The sequence below is a fragment of the Vipera ursinii genome (assembly GCF_947247035.1).
Source record: "Vipera ursinii genome assembly, chromosome: 8".
NCBI classification, from domain to species: domain Eukaryota; kingdom Metazoa; phylum Chordata; class Lepidosauria; order Squamata; family Viperidae; genus Vipera; species Vipera ursinii.
In genome coordinates, this window is record NC_139519.1 from 9,125,286 (window position 1) to 9,147,561 (window position 22,276).

Consider the following 22,276-nt stretch of genomic DNA (forward strand, 5'->3'; position numbering starts at 1 on the left):
CCAGACAGAATGAACTACAGGCATTTATATACAGCAATACCTCAGTACTTATTGTTAATTGGTCCCAGGACAAGAGATGAGTAGCAAAAAAGATGAGTACCAAACACATTTTTCCCATAAGGAACAATGTAGTGAGTCACAAGGCAGCTGACCGCGACAAGTTCTAGCTTGTGCATGGAGTACCATACAAACAATGAGTAACGGGACCAATTTTTTGCATCCAAATGTGCTGAGTACCAAATTTGATGAGTTTCAAAACAGTTGAGTACCAAGGTACTGCTGTAATCATAAAATCCTTGACAGGAGTATGTATAAAATCCCAGACAAATGGGCTGTTCAATCTTGTCTTGAAAGCCTCCAGTGATGGAGCACCCACAACTTCTGAAGGCAAGCTGTTCCACTGGTTAATCATTCTCACTGCCAGGAAATTTTTCCTTAGTTCTGCATTGGTTCTCTCCTTGATTAGTTTCTATCCATTGCTTCTTGTCTTGCCCTCAGGTGCTTTGGAGACTAAATCTTCTCTGTGACAGCCCCTCAAGTATTGGAAGATGTTATCATGTCTCCCTCAAGCTTTCTCTGTTGGCCAGATAAATCAGACCCAACATTGGGCCATGAAAAAATTAGGAAGAAAGAAATTAGGAAACAGGAGGAAAGATTACTTGTTTGAGCTCTGTTGTTGGAGAAGGAACCTGCCGATTCAGCAAAGGTAACAATCCAGCAAATACTGGAGCAGATAAAGCCAGTCATGTGGCTGGAAAGCAAAAATCACAAAATTCCACCTTACTTATTTCGGCCACGTTGTGTAATCAAAAAGTCAGTTATGCTGGAAAAGTCAAGTTATGCTTGGAATGGTCAGCGGTAAAAGGAAACGAGGGTAAAACACCTCTAAGAAGCGCTAAAGATCGGGAAAATGTGGAGAGAAATATGTCCATAGAATTGGGGGCGATCAGGCAGGATTGAACGGATAGCACCATCATCCTTGTCGCATGCTACAGAGAGCCAAAAGACTAGCCTTTCTTAAAAATGCCCTAAGCAAAATTCTCAGCAGACATGGAGGAAACCTTACCTAGCTAATTGGCTCATTCATTTTCATCTCGGTATGATGCATTGGGTTTTTTTTTTTAAGGTACCTGCGTTCCCTCTTCCGCCCTACTCTTCCCCCCTCCCCCTTTGCATAGTTTGGGCAAAAGTTAGCAATAAATCTTTCAGCAGATTGGATTTTTCAAGCTTAAATTGAGACTGTTGTCACTCAAGTTATTTTTAATGGATGGGGTGGGGGTAGGGGGAGAGACTAATCCAGAGTGTAGGCGGCTTTCCTTTGTTTGCCAAGGCTGGAGCCAGGGAGGAAAATGCAATACTTTTGCTTCCCTGTAGGAAAAGGGAGTTGTAAAAACATGCCCCAGCTGCTACCGCATGACCTTTGACCTCCTGGTTGTTCAGTAACTGCTTTCTTCTCTTTGCATCTCCCATCTCCCCTGGACCACAGCCTAGTAATTAATCACAGCATCAAACAAATCAGCCGGTCACCGATTCTCTCGGTCCCTCAGCCTGGTTTATACGCACCCCTCAGCTCAGCCAAACTCCTGCCGTCCTTAGATTTCATGTGCCGTGGCTCAGTTTGCAAAATACCCAAACCAAACAGCACCCCCTCCCCCCCCAATGCATACCTGACACAAAAATCTGCCCAGAAAAGACTGGAAAGTGAATCTCTACCAATGTTTATTTGCATTTAATTTATTCATTTATTTGGTCGTATTGCTTATAGCCATCTCAGAAAATCTGACTCAGGCTGGTGCACAATAAAAGGAGAATATAAAATAAACAACGCCACTCTACAATTAGAAACATCAGTATCATTGTTGAAAAGCCTAAGAGAGAGGATTTGTTGTTAACAGGCAATGAGGCCACCATTATTTCCTTAAGATCCCCGAGCCTGCTGGCACAACCATGTTTTGATAGACTTCTAGAAGGATTTCAAGGTTGGGTCTCATCCTCAGCTACCATTCGCAGATTTCACACAGCAGCAAGACCAGGTTGAATCTATGGCTTGTTGACAGTGCCACATTTGGCCAAACAATATGCTAACTGAAATCAAATGGAACATATTATGGCCACATGCAGCTCTCCAACAATAACAAAAAATGTATGGTTCCCAGGGACTCCTAGGTTGTACCGCTCAATTTGGGCAGCAAACCAAACCGGGTGTTTTTTTTGGTTATGCAATTATTTTAAACTAATTTTTGGCCTCAAAAAGATGACAAGTGGATTTGTTATGGCTTCCTGAGCCAATCACATCTATCTTCCAGTTTCAAAAATTCCCACAAAAATTGGGGGAGTCAACCAGACTGCTGACATCATCCAATAAATGTGTTTAGACCCGAAACTGATTTTTGGGAGATACAGAGATCAGTCTATGTCAGTATTTCTCAGCCTTGAGAACTTTGTGATATGTGGATTTCAACACTCAGAATTCTCCAGCCAACCATGAAGAGAATTCTGGGAGTTGAAGTCCACATTTCTAAAAGCTTCCAAAGTTGAGAAGCATTGGTCCATTAGGTTCTTGGTGCTTCTGAGCTTGGTTGGACTGAGTTCAGAGCTTTGTGAATGCCAAGAACCAACAACAACCAACTCTGAGCTATATATACTTTGTACTGGTATGAAAAAAATAGCCTGATCTGTAAACACTTTAAAAGCATTTTTCCCTAACCTATCTCAGAAAAACTAGACACTATCTAGGCATACTCAAGTGACCTGTAAAAGCAAACTCACTTATGGGATGCTAAAAATATAACTTAATAAATCAATGCAGTTAAAAAAATAACCCTATTAAAAGAGAATATACCCAGGTTCAAGAATCCAGCTAATATTGGCACAATGCAGAAAGAGCTGAGCCTATCCTTCAATCTTATCTGTGATTGAGGTATTGGAAAAAATAACTGCAATTCTGTTCAGTATCTAACCTTTGGGCTAATTTCCTTATCAAGTTATGTTAATGGGTGAAATAAAGAGATCACAATTTTCTGACAATTAGTCAATGGAATAGGTCGCCAATGGAATAGGTAGTCGTGACTGCTCCATCACTGGAGGTTTTCAAAAATAGTTTAGTTTAGTTTAGTTTATTAATATTTCTATACCGCCCTTCTCCCGAAGGACTCAGGGCGGTGAACAGGGCAAGAATAAAATGCAAAGTTACAAATATTAAAAGAAGATTAAATAGTTGCCCATTAAAAAACAATTAATACAATACGTTTATAAAAACCCCAAAAATACAGCAATAAAAACCCCAGCAATCCCCCATCAGGCCAGGCCGGCTTGTTCGAATAGAAATGTTTTCAGATCGCGGCGAAAGGAGCGAAGATCGGGCGCTATCCGGAGCTCCACCGGTAACTGATTCCATAGTTCCGGAGCGCCCACAGAGAAGGATCTCCCCCTGGAGGCCACCAATCGACATTCTCTGATTGGTGGCACCCTGAGGAGTCCCTCTCTGTGGGAACGCACAGGGCGCAGGGAAGTTGATGCCGGTAGCCTATAGATTGGACAACCATTTGAGTGGGATGGTGTAAGGCTCCTGTTTTGAGCAGAAGGGTTGTCTAGAAGACCTCGGAGGTCTTCTAGGCGATCTCCAACGTCCCTCCTAGCCCGATAATTCTATGTTCTATGTTATGCTTCCTCGGAGGATCAGCATGGAGATTTTCGCGCACCTTTGTAGGCCATTAAGAGAGCCAGCTTGGTACAGTGATTAAGGGGCTGTGATAAGAAACTGAGAATTCTGACTAGGCACAAAACCAGTTGGGTAATTTTGGGCCTGTTACTGTCTCTCAGCTCTAAGAAGTAAGCAATGGTAAACCACTTCTGAAACCTTGTCAAGAAATCTTGTCCAGGCAGTCACCAAATCTTGTCCAGGCAGTCAACCCTGATTCAGAGAGACCGATAAGCAAAACAAAACAAACCCCAAACTTGTGTTCTGTGCACTCTGAGCTATTAACTATACTCTGAAAGTATAAACTTCAGTTTACCAATGAGGAGTAGTTTACAGCTAAAGTTAGGCAGGGTCTCTTGTAAAAGTGTGCATTCAGCTCCAGATTCAACGAGCCCGTCTGTAAACTTCACTGGCTCATTTCTGAAAAAACAAGTTGCCAATGAAAACTACCACATTTCTCCCCGATTGCTTTACTCATCAACTTTATAGCCATCAAAAGAATACAAGGATAGACTGCTGCTTCTATACCTATTTGAATTCCTGTTTTTTGAAGTGCTGTTCTATTAGCTCTAATTTCCTTTAAAAGGGTCTGATTTGAAGATTCAACTTTCTTTCAGTTAAAATCCAAATAAATCCATACCTGTAAAAAAAAATCCATGTTCGTCAAGGTTATGATATATCTGAGAGCATAAGGAGATGTTCGTATACTTTCCTTATCTAGGATCTTGAGCTTTGATTCTAAATACCTACACTGTCAATCAAGGAACAGGTGGATCAATTGGTATCTCAGTGACAGGATGCAACTGGCGAGGATATCTGTGCATGGTCGGCAAGTCCATACACTGCTTCATTTTGTTTTAATTTTGTTTGAATGCTTTGGGAATTTGAGCAGCCTAAATACCACTGCATGTGAATACTTTTTTGTTTATTTTAGGAAGAAATCGTCCAATTTTAGGAAGAAATTACCAAGACGGAGAATGGATTCCATAAGAGCGCAAAAGCTATAATCAAGCACCGTCCAGATTTGGTCTGCAAATCTTGTCCCCTTGAGTCAACATTCAAAGGTATCGTATGGACTTCATGTAGGTTTGAATACAGAGATGCTTAATTCTGTGATCACCAAAGACTATCGTAGGCCATAATAAATCGTGGTTGGGCATTTATATCAAGCTGATTCAGTGTATAATGAATAAAGCGCCAGCCACATGCTGTTAGCTCTGCTGGAGGCAAAATTGCAAAGCAGCTAATTTGCCATTTCCATAAAGCTGAAGGTTAACCACAGGAGCCACGGAGGCTCAGCCTTTATAGGGATGAAGCACGCAGCCTTCCCCCTTGGCTCTCTGTATTGTTAGTGTTCCTATCCTGAAACCTACCTAAACACCTCCATCACAGAATCTAAAGGTAGAGAACTGTTGTAACTGCAATCCAGTTAAGATTAGTTTTTGTGGAATAGCAATGTTTCTCTAAGTGAAATAAGGAAAGGCACCATTCGGATGTTCCACTGCTCCTCTGGGATTGCGCAATTCCATCTGGGAAAATGCAAAAACATTTTTGTTGCCTCCCATAATTAAAATATTAGCATGATCCAGTCTGAGATGGTCACTGGGACCCAGGGTTTATTCTTCCGAGCTTTGGGCCTTGTGCTGGAGCCCATCATGAAGGAATCTCTCTCTCTCTCTCTAGAATATGCGTGCTGGGCTGTTCTACGTGTTTTATTTATATGGGCTTCTGACTGTGTATAGCTTTTAGGTGTTGATTAAAGTGTTGACGGCTGGATCCTGCAACATTATCCTGGGACACTTAATATTTACCTTCAGTTCTGTAAAATATTAGTCAACAAATTGTATTATGACCCTGGAAGCTAACTGTTGCATATTTAGCAAAATGACACTTTTCACATGGGAGAGGTTGATAAAAGAAACGGGACAAGCTTTCATCTTAGACTTCATTCTCCTAGCTATCTTTCAGTAACTGCTAGTGTGCCGTTAACTTTCCTATTTCTTTTCCAATTTTCTGAACATTTACCCAGGCTGCTTGTGAATCTAGTGCAGATTACTCTTTAGAAAGTATTAACAGATTGTTTTGGATGATAAGGAGCTCGGCAATTAATCATTCAAAGTCTGCCTTTTGTTTTGATAAGCTAATGTGGAATGCTGCCTGAGGCTCAAACATGCTTTCAGATCATGAGGTTTGTTTTTAATTTTTGCAATTGCCATGAGAAAATGTCCTTTTGCAGGTTGGTGGAAGAATGGTGCGGCCAAAAGGACAGCGGATAAATATCGAGACAGGCCTTCATAGGCTTCAAATAATAGAAAAGAATACAGATGTGCAAGATGGCTTCACATCAGGTTGATAGCTTTGAAGTACAAATAAAAGAAACTAACTCCCTGTCCTTGTCTGATCAAAAGAACAGTAAATTTGGCTTGCTTCTGATCTAACCACCGGCTTCAACTTGAAAGAATATTTATTCTAGCTCATAATTTGCAGCTTTAACCTTCTTCTGGCACCTTGGGATAATTCTCTTGTACACTAACATCATCCATCTGTTGCCAGCTTCTGACATAAAATCTTACAGGATTCTTGCCTGAGAAGAAAAGCAATCATTCCAAACCATAAATGGGACATAACAGAGAGAAGGCCACAAGTAAAAACGGAGTTGGGTATTTTGTCGATGAGCAGGTTGTGAGAATGTAGCCATTGTCTTAGCATGCTACATGAATCAGGCCATCATCAAAAGCCTGGATTACTTGTTTGGACATGGCATTGTATGACAATGTCTTTAAATGTGCCAGTGCATTGGGATAGATTGTTTTGGTGATTCATACACTGTAAACTGGGTCTTTTGATGTTGGATTGACATGCTGTACGGACTCAACTAACAACTTAGCACATTGTCTGAATTCCGACAGTTGTGGTCTATTGAATAAGGCAAGATTAAACAAACTGTCAGGTGTGAAAGACCAGGTCCACACAAGAAGGTTCAATTAAACTGATTTATTGCTAAAGCCCATACAATGGAATCTTTTCAACCAACAGTCAACATCTGGTTAGACTTAGATAAGGGCCAACAGGATTCAAGGGGGATTGGACTTAATTTGCTTGTGACTATATAAGAATGCTAGGCTGATTCCCTTTTTTATTCTGCCCCCAGGCTCTGCCAGTCATTTTCCCTCACAAACTATAATATGGCCTATAGTGAGGATCAGTTCATCTTAAAGTAGAAGATCATTTTTATGGCATCATATGTTTTGGAAACCAGATCTTTATATTTGATGAACTAGAGTGTGCGTTTACAAGGTTATGTGAATGCAGATCAATACTGTCACTTGGGAAAGGCATTTGACTGTGCAGACAGACAACCTATTATGAGTAGCAGAATATAAAATGAACTCTGCAATCTCTGTTAAAATGTTAGGTTTGATTTAGTGAGGAGCGACCAAAGAGTCACGGTAATGTCTTTGATTACACACTATTGACTGCTGTCTTTATTTTTTAAAAAACTTTCCCCCTAACCCTCTTGCTTCAGTTTGGAGATTTGCAAATACTGGAGAACCAGGTTTCCTTGAATATCTCACATGGTCAATCCTGCACAGGTCACACAGCCAGTAGAGAACATACAAGAGGAAACCACCTTTCTGCCAGGTTTCATGAATGAGAATGGAGGAAGAGAGACCGTTACACCCCCCCCCCTCCTTTATGGTGAAGAAAATATCCTGGACTGGTATACTGTAATACACACCCAATAAAATATTGCGCCTGGTGAGAAATTATGAGAGTTACATTCGGTTCTTCTGGGTATATGTTTGGCAGAGAATTCCCGTTAACCAAAGTCATGGCCGTAGAACACATAAGGATGGAAACAAACTAATGGACATGAATAAAGCAGGTGATGCGCCTACCTTGCTCTGGTAGGGTTTGCGCTGGTCTTGCAGTGGACAGCGTGGCTATGACCAGCACAGCCCCCAAAATAAGACACTTCCACGTAAACATCCCACTTCTCCAGCTACTGGTCAGCAACAGAGTGCTCAGAATCCATGAGGGCTTGGATGTTTGCTAGTCAACACAGAGATGTTTCGTTCTTCCATGAAGTGCAGGTCTTCAACTACTGTAAAGAGGGGGGGGGAGAAAAATAAGTTAATGATCCAGAAATTTTTCAAAAATCAAAATGTAATACTTCTAATATTTCAATTACAGTAGGGCCCTAAATTTAAGATCCTTTGTGTCCTGTGTGTTCTTATGGATTAACAGAAGTTTTGTACACACGACACTATTCGGGTAGTCCTTGATTTACAATCATTCCTTTAACGACCATTCTAAGTTACAAAGGCATGGAACATTTTTGACTTATGACCGCTGCAACATTTCTGCAACTGAATGATCAAATTCAGGGACTTGGCCTGAATTTGGAAGGTATTTACGACAGCTGTAACTTCCCAAGGCTGTGTGATCACATTTTTTACTTTCTTAGCCAGCTTCTGATAAGCAAAGTCAGTGAGGGAAAGCCAGATTTCCTTAATAACTTTATAATTCGCTTAACAACTATGGTTAAAAAAAAGGTTGCAAAAGGTTGTAAAACCAGGCATGATTCACATAACAAATGCCTTGGGCTAGCAAAGAAAATTCTGGTCCCAATGGTGGTTATAAGTTGAGGACTACCTATATATTCATATGGCAGACTTAAAACTGGTTTAAAGGCTGAGTATCTAAACAGCATTCTCAATCCAAGCTAATCAATATTTTTAACACCCAAACACACAAAAACCTACATACCAAATAAATGCATATACCACAACTAAACGTCATTAAGATATTTTATCATGGCAAAACACTCTTAATCTGTTTGAACGGACCACAGCTTAAGCCAGTCTCTTTGCATCTGGTTTGCAGACAGTGAAACAGGCCAATTAATTTAAAATAGGAACGTTTTTAATCACCTCTGTGTCCTTGGTGGGAACTCGCAGGGTGGGTTATTGCTTGCACGTGGAATGTTCAACTACCGCTTGGTTTAATCATTCTTCCAAGTACGGAAGTCATCTGATGGGCAAAGTATTACACCAAGCAGAAACTGCAAAAATTGAGGAGCAACTGTGCCAGAATGGTGACTTGCAAGATCAAGTTTGCCCTTTATTTTTAACAAGAGGTCACAATTTTTAACCTACAGAGAACCTGTTAACACTTCACCGAGGTGAATGCAAAATAAGCAACAACAACAAAATCAAAACCAGCCAACTAAATGCAACTCCACAAACTACCTATTTCAAAAAGAGCACTAAAGAATCAACCTCTGGGTCACTTTTTTTTTTCTTTTGAAAGGGAGTACTTCACTTGGCGTAAAAAGATACTACAGTTTGTGCCATGTTGTTTGCTCTGACATCAATCCACTTCACAACGGTCTGCATGGCCTTTTGCACACTTGACTCAATTTCAAAACTCACAAAAGTGCTTCAATAATACAATAAAACACCTGTCCGAATGTCTATGGAGATTCTCCGTCATCCAGGTCATGGTTGTCCCAAAGACAACTGGACTTTCTTGGGGTTTTTTTTCCCTTTGAAAATGTTTTGCTTCTCATCCAAGAAGCTTCTTCAGTTCTTTGAATGATTTGAAATGCTTCTTCCCAGCTTTTCCTGCAGCTGAGCTAAGATGCTGCTTAAGGGATAATCTGTCAACTGACCAGTCCACCATCTTTGGATTGGTTTTGTCTCTCATCTCTTCCAGTCTTTTTCTACACTTTCCACGCTAGGGGAACAAATTAAATTAAATAAATAAATAAATAAAAAACCCCACCCAACACTCAGAGGAGAAATAGAGTAATGTAGACGCCCTGATTGGACAGTCAGACAGAACTAAGAGCTTGATCCCTAATGCCAGGCACTCTAGTTGTCATCTTTCTACCAGCCCAAGGCAGGCAGAAAAATCTGCCGGGTCAAAGCCATTCTTGGTTCATTGGATCAAATCCCACGGGCTTATCGACCGCTCATACGCTGAAGCAGATACTTAAACCAACCTGGCACCAGAGGGAGATGACTAGAAGACCTCCAAGGTTCCTTCCAACCCTATTATTCTATGTTCTACGGAAATTGAAAAGCAACAGTGAGTTCTGAGTAATACATTTAAAGCCTAGTCCTAAAAGCTGGGTCAACTATTTCAAAAATGTGTTGTTCGGGCTCTTGCTGTTGTTCTCTGGCCTTCATGTCTGGTGCCAGTTTTGTTTAAGTGCCCGGCTTTGTTCCTTGGCACCAGGGCTTTTGATAAGCAAGTGGAATTTGGTCCAGTGAGCCAAGAATGACGGAAAAGCCGTCAGTCTTTTCAGAAGTGATTACTCCGGTTCCAAAGAGGAGCCAAATTAGGAGAAAGGGGTTGTTTTGCTCCCATGACCCTTCTCTTAAAGAAAGCTGGTGAGTGGAACAGAAGGAAAGAAGAGAAAATATAGAACGTATAATAATAGGATTGGAAGGGACTTTGGAGGTCTTCTAGTCCAACCCTCTACCCATGGCAGGGAACCCTATACCAGGGGTAGGCAACCTTGGCACTTTTATGACTCGTGGACTTCAACTCCCAGAATTCCTGAGCCAGCCATGCTGAGGGGAAAGGGAGAGGTTTCCAAGCTGAGCCATGCTGGCTCAGGAATTCTGGGAGTTGAAGTCCATGAGTCATAAAAGAGCCAAGGTTGCCTACCCCTGCCCTATACCATTCCAGACCAATGGCTGTCTAGTTTCTTCTTGAAAACCTCCAGTGTTGAAGCACTCACAATCACGCTGGAACCCTGAAACTGGCATCCTATGAAACTAGGATGGGCTTCCCCATGACTTTTTCAGAGCCAACTTTGAGGTGTTTCAGGGAAGAAAAATTCAAGGGCTACAGCCAGTTGTAAATCATGACAGGTTTCCTTCTCTCCTCCAACTTTCTCAATCACATTAAGTAATTAATTGTTCTCACTCTGAGGAAATTTCTCCTCAGTTCTAGGTTGGGTGTCTCTTTGGTAAGTTTCCATCCATTACTTCTTGTCCTGCCATCAGGTGCTTTGGAGAATAAATTGACTTCTTCTGTGTGACAGCTCCTCAAGTATTGGGAGATAGCTATCATGTCACCCTAGTCCTTCTCTTCATTAGACTACATGTAACTAGTTCCCACAATCATTGATCATGTGGTTTAGCCTTCAGACTACCAACACCCCTTAGTTGATCTTCTCTGCACTCTTTCTAGGCTCTCAACTCCTTTTTATATTTTGGTGACCAGAATTGGATGTAGTATTTCAAGTGTGATCTCACCAAGGCAGCACAAAGCAGTACAGTCACTTCACGTGATTGAGGAAGTCGAAGGAGAGAAGGAAAAGTGTCATGATTTAAAACTGGCTGTAGCCCCTGAATTTTTCTTCCCTGAAATATCTCAAAAGTTGGCTCTGAAGAAGTCATGGGGAAGCCCATCCTAGTTTCATCAAGGGACAGCTTCATGGTTCCAGCATGATTCGTAAGGTTGAGTCACATGAGATGATGTGCTGTCCTTCAGGCATGGAAAAAAAGGCCCAGGGGCACAGAAGTGGTGTCAGGAGGAAAACATGCTACTCTGCAGCCAAATTAAACTGCAAGTTTTGGAATAGAAGAAGGAGAACCACTGTCTCCTTGAACATTGTGAGGCAAAAAAAGCCACAGATCCCATGCTGAAATGTAATGAAAAGAGGCTAGTTGTTTTCCCCAAAGCGCAAAGAATCCTAGGTTTTGAACACTGCGCAGAAGTAGCCAAACACATAAAACTAATCCAAGCGCGTTAAAGGGAAACGTCAGTCAGAGAGACTGGGATCACAGTTAGCGAAGCGATGATGTAATTTGTTTAATTCTTGCTTAGTGTGTGTTTGTGAACTAGGACAGTGCAGACTGTAAATCCTGGTCTATTATTGTATGGTTGTTCCCTGCTGTTCTCTCCAGCTATTACTTGTGCTTTGTACCGCGCAAGCTGCTTTTTCTGTTTGTGTGGAGAGCTACATACTTGAAAATGCCTCACTAGGAGAACTCTAAAGGTTGCACAGTGTCATTTCTGGATCTCCCTTTTTGAAAAATACAGGTAGTCCTCAATTTATGACCATTTGCTTAATGACGATGGCACTGAGAAAAAGTGGCTTATGACCAGCCCTCACACGTACAACAGTTGCAGCATCCCTGAGATCACGTGAACAGAATTTGGGCACTTGGAAATTGCCATGTGTTCATGATGGTTGCGGCTGGTCACATGATCACCATCTGTGACCTTCCCAGGGGGCTTCCGACAAGCAGATCCACTCTATTACCACATGATTCACTTAACAACTGTGGTAAAAAGCTGTAAAAACAGCCACACCTCATTGAACAACCGGATTGCTTAGCAACAGAATGTTGACTTTCAATTGTGGCCATAAGTCGAGAACTGCTTGTAGGCGAGGAGAATTTGGACCCCAAAAGGAGACCCACCTGATCCTTTCAGATGAGAGGAAGTGTAACTTCATTCAATAAATCTAGAGGAACTTTACACATCTATAAGTTTAACATGTTCATTATTACACATAAACCATTGTTAATGTGCTAATAAATGCAAAGTAGGGAGGGTCCTGGAAGTCCATTGAAGGATTCTGGGCCAGCAGGTATAATCCTATTAGCAGCTTGGGAAACCAAAAGTCATATTCCCAATAAAGAAACACAAAAATAAAACATTTGAGGTGTCATGACAAAGACAGGGTCAATTCTCATGAAGCAGTTATTGGTGAGAAGGGAGCTGGGCAGTATTTAAAGATATGATGTCCTCTTACAAACTGATGGGGCATAAACCAGAAGCTTCTTTCAGGACACAATTGGACTTGGAAATGATGGATGAACATGGCAATAGACATCACCTTAAAAAGGAATGTTTATTCAAGATGGATCTCTCCATGTGGCTTCTACATCTAAACCTAAAACGCCCTGCAGTAAAACTGCTGCTGACGTCAGAGACACATCCACAAAGTTTGTATAGCAACATATGGAAGGAATTTGACCTTGTTTTTGATCGGAGATGTTTTTCAACACTTCAATCTACTCTCCTGCCCTGGGAGTTCCTGGTCTTCTCCAATCCAAATACTGAGCAGGTCTAACTTTGCTTAGCTTTTTTCAATCAACTAAGGTTGGCTAGATGCGTATGTAGTATGGTTCTATATTTAGGCAAGAAAAAGCAAATGCACAGGTATAGTATAGGCGGTACCTGGCTCAATAGTAGTAACTCTGAGAGGGATCCTGGAGTCCTAGTGGACAATCACTTAAATAGGAGCCAGGAGAGAGCTACTGCTGTCAAAAAAAGCCAACACAGTGCCAGGCTACTAAGCACCTGAAGGCAGGACAAGAAGCAACAGATGGAAACTAATCAAGGAGAGAAGCAACTTAGAACTAAGGAGAAATTTCCTGACAGTTAGAACAATTAATCAGTGGAACGATTTGCCTCCAGAAGTTGTGAATGCTCCAACATTGGAAGTTTTTATAAGGACGGCTGAGTGCTGGAGAAGTGATGCTTTCATGTTGTGGTGTTGGAGAAGACTCTTGAGAGTTCCTTGGATTGCAAGGAGATCAAACCAATCAATCCTAAATGAAATCAATCCTGATTGTTCTTTGGAAGGACAGATAAGGAAGCTGAAGGTCAAGTATCTTGGCCAACAAATGAGAAGAAAGAATTCATTGGAAAAGACCCTGGTGACGTTGGGAAAGACTGAAGGCAAAAGGAGAAGGGGACGGCAAAGGAGGAGATGGTTAGACAGTGTCATCAACACAATAAACATGAATTTGGGAAATCTCAGGGCGACAGCAGAGGACAGAGAGGCCTGATGTGCTGTAGTCCACAGGGTTGCAAAGAGTCGGACACAATTTAGTGACTGAACAACAACAACAATTTTATACACATGGCCAGGGAGTGCTCTGACCAGGAACAGAAGTCCCTTATGAGTCTTGGCTGTTCTGTGAAGAGGCAATTGAACTCAAAGAATATAGAGACTCAGCTCTTCTTGGTATTTACACAGACTCTATATAAATTTGAACAACCTCAGTGCTCATTGCACAAGGATGGAAAGCAAACAGAGACGATTTCCGTTCCTTCCTTCCTTCCCAGCTATGGGAACTTGTTCACCTCAGGTTGGTTCCCCACCCACCTTCATAACATCCTCCTGGGGTGTATATGCTTAAGGTTTTAGCACATCTTCAAATACTAAGTAAAAGTTTAGCACACACGGCAATGGCTACTACCCCCTACCACACGGCAAGAGAACATTTATGCAGGCCTACTGGCCTACCCAGAAAGATCCATAGAAGAATACAAAAAACTGCAAGGAAACATTAATGCCAAAAGACATCAAGGTTTAGACCCAAATTTTTCCAAAGCACCAGAAGGCAAGACAAGAAACAATGGATGGAAACTAAAAGAGAGAAGCAACCTAAACTAAAGAAATTTACTAAGAGTGAGAGCAATTAACCAGTGGAACAGCTTGCCTCCAGAAGTTGTGGTTGCTCCATCACTGGAGGCTTTTAAGAAGAGACTGCACAGCCACTTGTCTGAAATGGTATATGGCAGTGATGGCAAACTTTCTAGAGACTGAGTGCCCAAACTGTAACCCAAAACCCACTTATGTATTGCTGTGTGCCGGGTCGGCGTGGCCCATTGGGTGAGCGTGGCTCGTTGTGTGGGTGTGGCCAATTGGGTGGGCATGGCTGGACTGGGTGGGACTAAAAATATCAATCAATCAATCCCAACTTTGCGAGATCTTTTTTTTCCCCCGCAAGAAGTTGAAATTGATTGATTGAACCTTTTTTTTTGCACGCGGCGGCAGAGGGCTAAAGTGAAAAGGTTTTATAAAACCAGATGAAGGCCTAGCAGTGGGGTGACGGTGCGCATGCCCAGAGAGAGGGCTCTGTGTGCCACCTGTGGCACACGTGTTGAAGGTTTGCCACCACGGGTATAGGATCTTCCTATACAACTACTGAAGGCAAGCCGTTCTTCTGATTAATTGTTCTGTTAGGAAAGGTCTCCTTAGTTCTAGGTTGGTTCTTTCATTGATTATTTTCCATACATTGCTTCTTGTCCTGCCTTCAGCTGCTTTGGAAAATAGGCTGACCCCCTCTTCTTTGTGGCAGCCCCTCAAATATATTGAAACACTGCTATCATGTCTCTCCTAGTCCTTCTTTTCACTAGACTAGACAAACCCAATTCCTGCAACCATTCTTCATACATTTTAGTCTCTAATCATCTTTGTCACCCTTCTTGACTAGTAGGTTACTGGCAGAGGTGAATCCCATTCATAGTTCATGCTCTTTACCACTATATGTCAAACCAGCTCTCAACTGGCAGCAGTGCAGTGATTCTTACATACCAGAAGAAGTGACTAAGAGCAAATACTCGTGGTCCTATTTCCTCCCTTGAGGCTTAATAAGTTCTTAATAAGTCAGTTGCAACATTGTAAATATTAAACCCTGAAAATAAACAATACGGCACTATTTTAAAACAATAGACAGGAAATACAAAAGTATTCACAATCCATTACACCAGGGCTCATTGGCTACTAAAAAATGACTGATTATAACATTATAGAAATAACTACAAGAAGAATGTCTTTTTCTGGGGCAGAGAACATATTCGCCTAGTAGCAGGCATCCCAACCTAGGAGAGTTTTTCTCAACTTGGCAGCTTCTGGATGGATGGGTGTCAGTTCCCAGAATCACCAGTCATCTGGCAATTGTTGAAAATTCTGGGAGTTGTATACTTCTGCCACTTGCCAAGATTAAGAAACATAATTTAAACCATTATTCACAGATATGTGTTTGTGATGTATTAACTGACAGATCATATTAACCAACAGATCTTATAACTCAACACGGGGCTGTCTCACTCCCAGTAGTTAACCACAGTTAAGTAAAGACCATTAGCACTTTGTTAAAATGGGTTTTAAAGAAATCCCTACCATGGCTGGCTTTGTACTATTAGTTTCTGCTAATCTTGGTGCTTTGATGCATAAAATGGAGTGAATAGCACTAATAGCCTCTTAATTGACATTCATAATAGAATTTTCCCAGAATAGCACATGAAAATCACAATATAACTAAAAAACAAAAACAAAACTGGCTGCTCCTGATTAGGATTAGGGTAGCTTTGCCTCCCAGTTGGAAAGCGGTTGGGTTCAAATCTGTGATGGGATGGGCAAGAGATGGCCTCCATATGTTAGGGAATTTTAACTCTCATTAGATGTCAATATGTCAATGGTCCATTCAACAACATCTGGAAGACCACACTTCACCAACCCCCAATCTGCAGCTGAGTTAAATTTGTACCTAATCCTGATCAAAAATCATAGCTAAAGAAGCAGCGATGTGGTCAAAGGCCGTGTTTTTCCACCTTGGCCACGTTAAGCTGTGTGGACTTCAACTTTCAGAATCTTACACATTGGCTGGGAAATTCTGGGAGTTAAAGTCTACAGAGTTTAAAGTGGCCAAAGTTTAGAAACACTGGTTAAGTGTATGGGGAGGGATCCCTTGGCCACATCGCTGATAACTCTATGCCATTATCTCTTGGGGCTTCTACTAGCATCCATTTGAAAACATACAGAACCAATGTACGGTCATGATCAAATAGAGGCTCTGATCATGCAGAAAATTCTATAAGCAAATACGGAATTCCTCCGTCTCACTGTGTTTTATATATGTTTACCTGTGCACTTCCACAGGTTCAGATATCTTATTCAGACCTAGCAAATATGTGCTCTGCCCTCCTTCCGTTATTTTAAGTCTTGTTGTGATACCCAGACAATTTTTTCCTTCTTCCTTCTTCTCCCTGTTATGTCAGGCTGACCGAAAATTATCAAGATTGCAGGCTGTTGATTTTGGGCGCTATTAAAGGGCAGACTGTTAATTGTTGAACGTAACACTGCTGCCTAGTTACCGTCTGGCAGAAGAGCTGCTGACATAGTTTTCTGTCCCAGGAGCCAAACTAACATGGCTAGCCAAGGAAACTTTGTCTTTGGTGAAATAGGATGTAGGGCGTGAGTTCCACTAACAGGGAAGAGAGAATAGAAAAAAGTAGGCACTACTGGGAGATGCACAACACAGACCATGTCGTGAAATGGTATCTTGATAAAAAAAAACATTGCTGATTATCCCAAAGGTGCTTTTTCAAAAGGCAACTGGACTTTCTTTGTTTTTCCCTGAAGACATTTCGTTTCTCATCCAAGAAGCTTCTTCAGTTCTTCTCTTCTTGGATAGGGACAACCATAACCTGGATGGCTGAGAATCTCCACAGATGCATGGCTGGTTCCTGAAACTCAAAAGTATCTGGGTCCTAAGTTAATTAGATCCTTCAAGGTGAAGAACCAGATCTCTGAGTGGAATCTGGAAATCACCTCATTGGTGCCTCTCAAATGTAACCAAGAGTTCATGCCTGGTCGATGACAGTTTGAATCAACAGATATTTCCGGAGAACTTTTCTTTTGGCAAGGAAGCTTGTTCATGTCATCTGGCGTCAGCAGCTCCACTGCAAACTTTAGAACAAGTCCATCGCAGCAAAGACCAAGATTTAAAATTCATGTCCTAGTTGGCCAAGTCCTTCCACTGAGCTCAGGCTGCCTTGAGGCTTTCATCTGGTTGCAGAATTAGCTCTTAATTTTTCCTGAGTGGGAAGGATGGAAGAATGATTCTGCTGCATATTGATCCCCCACAATGGAAGAACTGATGGAACTCAGCAGAGATGGCAGGCAAAATTAACTATTTTAGAAAAAAAAATCTCTAATTTTGTTTCTGCTTGGAAACTGCTTCTAGATTTTGTGCTCAAGATGGGGAAAAATGAAATCTTTACTTTGGGATTAGATTAGCTTGTTATTATAGAAATGGCTAGTCCTTAGTAAGCACGTAGAAGTAAAATGTAAAGGTTGTATCTTGATTTTTTTATTCTATGTGCTGAAAAAGGTTGGAATACTTTTATTTTCTTTTCCTGTTCATCCTGTACGCTTTCCCCCCCCTCTTTCCCTTTCCCATTTCCCAATTATTTTAATTGTCACTTGTATTTTATATTAAAGGTAAAGGTTCCCCCGCACATGCGTGCTAGTCGTTTCCAACTCTAGGGGCCGGTGCTCATCTCCGTTTCAAAGCCGAAGAGCCAGCGCTTGTCCGAGGACGTCTCCGTGGTCATGTGGCCGGCATGACTAGACGCCAAAGGTGCACGGAACGCTGTTACCTTCCCACCGGAGTGGTCCCTATTTTTCTACTTGCATTTTTACGTGCTTTCGAACTGCTAGGTTGGCAGAAGCTGGGACGAGTAACAGGCGCTCACTCTGTTACGCGGCACTCGGGATTCGACCCGCCAAACTGCCAACCATCTGATCTACAAGCTCAGCATCCTAACCCACTGAGCCACTGCGTCCCTTTTATATTATGCTCATCTTAATTAAAAAAAATGACTCTGTTGTGATGGAATGCTACATTTAAGTTGCCACCTGCCTTTTTTTTAAAGTCATCAGGCCATTTTCAGTGCATTGCTGCCTAAAATTTTGCTGAAGTAAGAGTTACAAATTGGCTCCCAGGAAGTTTAAAATGAGTGCTGGTTAACTACAGAGGACAAAAGGTAGACATCTAAGAATATTCTAGGGGGAAAATAAAAGGGAACAGAGTCAAGAGGCATATCAGCAATAACAACTGGATCCCCACCACCACGGCCAACATCTGTTACTGGTCACCCACCCATAAACTAGCAAAACCATGGAATATTTCCAAAAGAAAAAAATCGTTGCCTGTGTGTAGAATTCATATCCCCTTCACATAAGAGGGGATCCAATCAGTGAATCCTAAAGGAAATCAACCCTGACTTGTGGAAGGATAGATATTGAGGGTGAAGCTCAAATACTTTGGCCACCTAATTAGAAGACTCATTGGAGAAGACCCCGATGTTGGGAAAGATGGAAGGCAGAAGGAGAAGGGGATGGCAGAGGATGAGATAGTGTCATCGACCCAATGAACATGAATTTGGGCAAACACCAGCAGATAGTGGCAAATCAAGATCACACGAAGTACTAGTACCGCTTTACAAAGCCCTAGTAAGACCACACCTGGAATACTGCAGCCAGTTTTGGACACCATATCACAAAAAAGATGTTGAGAGTTTGGAGAAAGTTCAGAGAAGAGCAACTAAGATGATCAAAGGCCTGAAGGCTAAAACATAAGAAGAACGGTTGTGGGACTTGGGTTTGGCTAGTCTAAAGAAAAGAAGAAATAGGAATGATATGATAGCAGTATTCCAGTATTTGAGGGGCTGCCACAAGGCAGCAGGGGCCAGGTTGTTCACCAGAGCACCAAAGGGCAGGACGAGAAACAATGGTTGGAAACTGATCAAGGAGAGAAGCAACCTAGAACTGAGGAGAAACTTCCTGACAGTGAGGCCAATCAACCAGTGGAACAGCTTGCCTTCAGAAATCGTGGACACCTCATCACTGGAGATCTTTAAGAAAAGACTAGACAATCACCTGTCTGAGATGGTGTAAGTTCTTCTGCTTAAGCGGGGTGGGGTGGGGTGGTGGTGGACTAGAAGACCTCCAAGGTCCCTTCCAGCTCTATTCTATTCTAAATTGGGGGGAGGGGCTAACGTGCTGTGGTCCATGGGACCGTGGAGAGTCAGACACAACATAGTGACCGAACAACAACAATTGAACGCACATATTTTATTTAGACAGCAACTTGAATATATTTTACTTGAAAATGACACATAAGAGGATTTTTGTTAAAGAGTACAGCCAATTTTTTGCTAGGCTAGGTCTGAGAAATTTTCCAGACTGTAGGGCTACATTTATTGTCAGGGGAAGTAAAACTAAAGGAGAATACTGAGTATGCCTCTCTGATGTTAGGAAATAAAAAAACAGATCAATAAAATTATGTTGCTTAATTTCAACTGAACTGAACATTCTGTAGTTGTACCTTTGGGTCTGATGTTTCTCCCCGCAAGGTTTCAGGGAGGGATTTGAAGATAAGGCACCCTGTTTTCTGTCTTCTCAGAACGTGAAATTGGACCCCAAATCACAGCCATGGACAAGGATCTCAGCCCCCATTAAACATCAGGATAGATCCAAGATGGGAAATGTCATCTATATTTCGTTCAAGAGAAGAAGCCAGCTTGAACGCACAAAGTCATTTAATAGCTCTGAGTAATCCCTTATTCATACTTTAGTGCAGACAATTACCAAGTCTGTCAACAAACCCTTAACTGCATTTCCAGTGTTCAAAGCATGTATTTCATTGTAATCATTATCTCACCTCTAATAAGCAGGTCCATATTCTCATCTCCAGACAGAAAGCTGTGGATAGGGAAGGTTTAGTCTAGAAAAGAACATAAGCACTGACGGCCTCCTAATTACTATGTTCATCATCATACCAAGTCATGGTTTGATTTATCACGATTTAACTCAACCACAAGTGCTGAGATTCACCGAACCTGGCAAAATCATAAATCATGGTTTACAAACCACAAGAGCCAAAAGACTTTCCACCAAGCCAAACAAGCCACCTTCTAGCTTAGCTGATTACATCTGAATCAAGACAGCAAATCTGCAGCCGAGGTGAGATTTAAACCAAGTATGGAAGCCACTTGGTACCTTATGCCAGCCTTCCCTAACTTTACGATGGTCTGAAATATCTCTCATATTCCCAGCCAGTTAGCCAACCAGCAAGCTTGCTGGGAATTATGGCATTTAGAGTCAGTTTTATATTTAGTTATCAGCCTGAAAAGTACAAAGGGAGAGAGCACAGACTCAAGTCCATACAACATGAGAAGCAATTTAACTGCTAAATGCATGCAGTCTGCAAATGCTTATGGCCAATTTCTTAGTCCAAATTCTACCAGACCCAACATCTTAAATTAAATTACAGCTTCAGTTATAACCTTGTCCCCAATTTGCAAGCTGTGTGTGTGTATTTCAGCACATATCAGCACTCAGCTGATCTTTTTATAGCTCAAAAGCTAAAGGGGCTTGAGTCTAGTTAGTAATTGATGAGAACCTGCCACAGAAAACTGGAATTGCAGCATAGATGGGAGGGCTGAAAAAAAATCCCAGAAAGCAGCCATGGCAATCTGTTGCCAAGAATATGCATGGACACGGCCATGAAATCACCAAGCGTCAAACTCAACTTGGACGTTTTATTTTTGGAGGCAACAAGTGTACAGATGCTGAATGAGAAGAATTAAGAGGGGAAAAAACCCACTTCTGCACATCATAGTAAAAACCATTTTCTTAAAAATGGTCCTTCTAATTGCTTTGAGTACAGAGTGACGGCACTGATCCATTATTCCAACAGCTTCAGAAGGAAAATTAATATTCAGATATGGAAGTGCAGCCAAAAGTTTCTTCTTCTTGCAGGATATGTGCATGGGTCCAACACAATTTTAAAGCTCTCGAGCAACTACCTATGAGAAACTCAAAAAGAAAAATAAGATAAACTAACACCTTCTGAAACAGAAATTAACTGCCATGGGGTTGGGGTTGTTCTTTTTTTTTTACACATCTAGTGACATCCAGAGAAGTTGAGAGTTGTGGTCTAATACACCTCTCCAAATGCCCTCACCCAGCCAGATTTGCCTTTAAACCACTCCTTAACTAAACGACGACTGCTAAGATTGTCCTAAAATGGAAATACAATTTGTACAGACTTGGCTTAGTAAGTTACATTGCCTTTGGCCATAGTCATTTGTCAGCCGTAACTGATGACTTTACATGATGGATAAACTCAATTGATTGTGCCATTTTTAATATATAGAAGGTCCCTTCCTATTCTATTCTATTCTATTCTATTCTATTCTATTCTATTCTATTCTATTCTATTCTCTCTCTCTCTCTCTCTCTATATATATATATATATACATACACACACATACATACAGGGAGTGCAGAATTATTAGGCAAATGAGTATTTTGACCACATCATCCTCTTTATGCATGTTGTCTTACTCCAAGCTGTATAGGCTCGAAAGCCTACTACCAATTAAGCATATTAGGTGATGTGCATCTCTGTAATGAGAAGGGGTGTGGTCTAATGACATCAACACCCTGTATCAGGTGTGCATAATTATTAGGCAACTTCCTTTCCTTTGGCAAAATGGGTCAAAAGAAGGACTTGACAGGCTCAGAAAAGTCAAAAATAGTGAGATATCTTGCAGAGGGATGCAGCACTCTTAAAATTGCAAAGCTTCTGAAGCGTGATCATCGAACAATCAAGCGTTTCATTCAAAATAGTCAACAGGGTCGCAAGAAGCGTGTGGAGAAACCAAGGCGCAAAATAACTGCCCATGAACTGAGAAAAGTCAAGCGTGCAGCTGCCAAGATGCCACTTGCCACCAGTTTGGCCATATTTCAGAGCTGCAACATCACTGGAGTGCCCAAAAGCACAAGGTGTGCAATACTCAGAGACATGGCCAAGGTAAGAAAGGCTGAAAGACGACCACCACTGAACAAGACACACAAGCTGAAACGTCAAGACTGGGCCAAGAAATATCTCAAGACTGATTTTTCTAAGGTTTTATGGACTGATGAAATGACAGTGAGTCTTGATGGGCCAGATGGATGGG

At 41.6% G+C, this 22,276-nt stretch overlaps 1 protein-coding gene across 1 annotated transcript in view; it reads right to left on the reverse strand.

Moving 5' to 3' along the window:
- The window catches only part of FGFR1 (fibroblast growth factor receptor 1), a 97,082-nt gene that overhangs the window by 64,667 nt on the left and 10,139 nt on the right, over window positions 1-22,276 (reverse strand). The window contains exon 2 of the mRNA XM_083368450.1: window positions 7,600-7,805. Coding sequence (XP_083224576.1) covers window positions 7,600-7,690 — 91 coding nt within the window. The 5' untranslated portion in view covers window positions 7,691-7,805. The remainder of the gene's footprint in view (window positions 1-7,599; window positions 7,806-22,276) is intronic.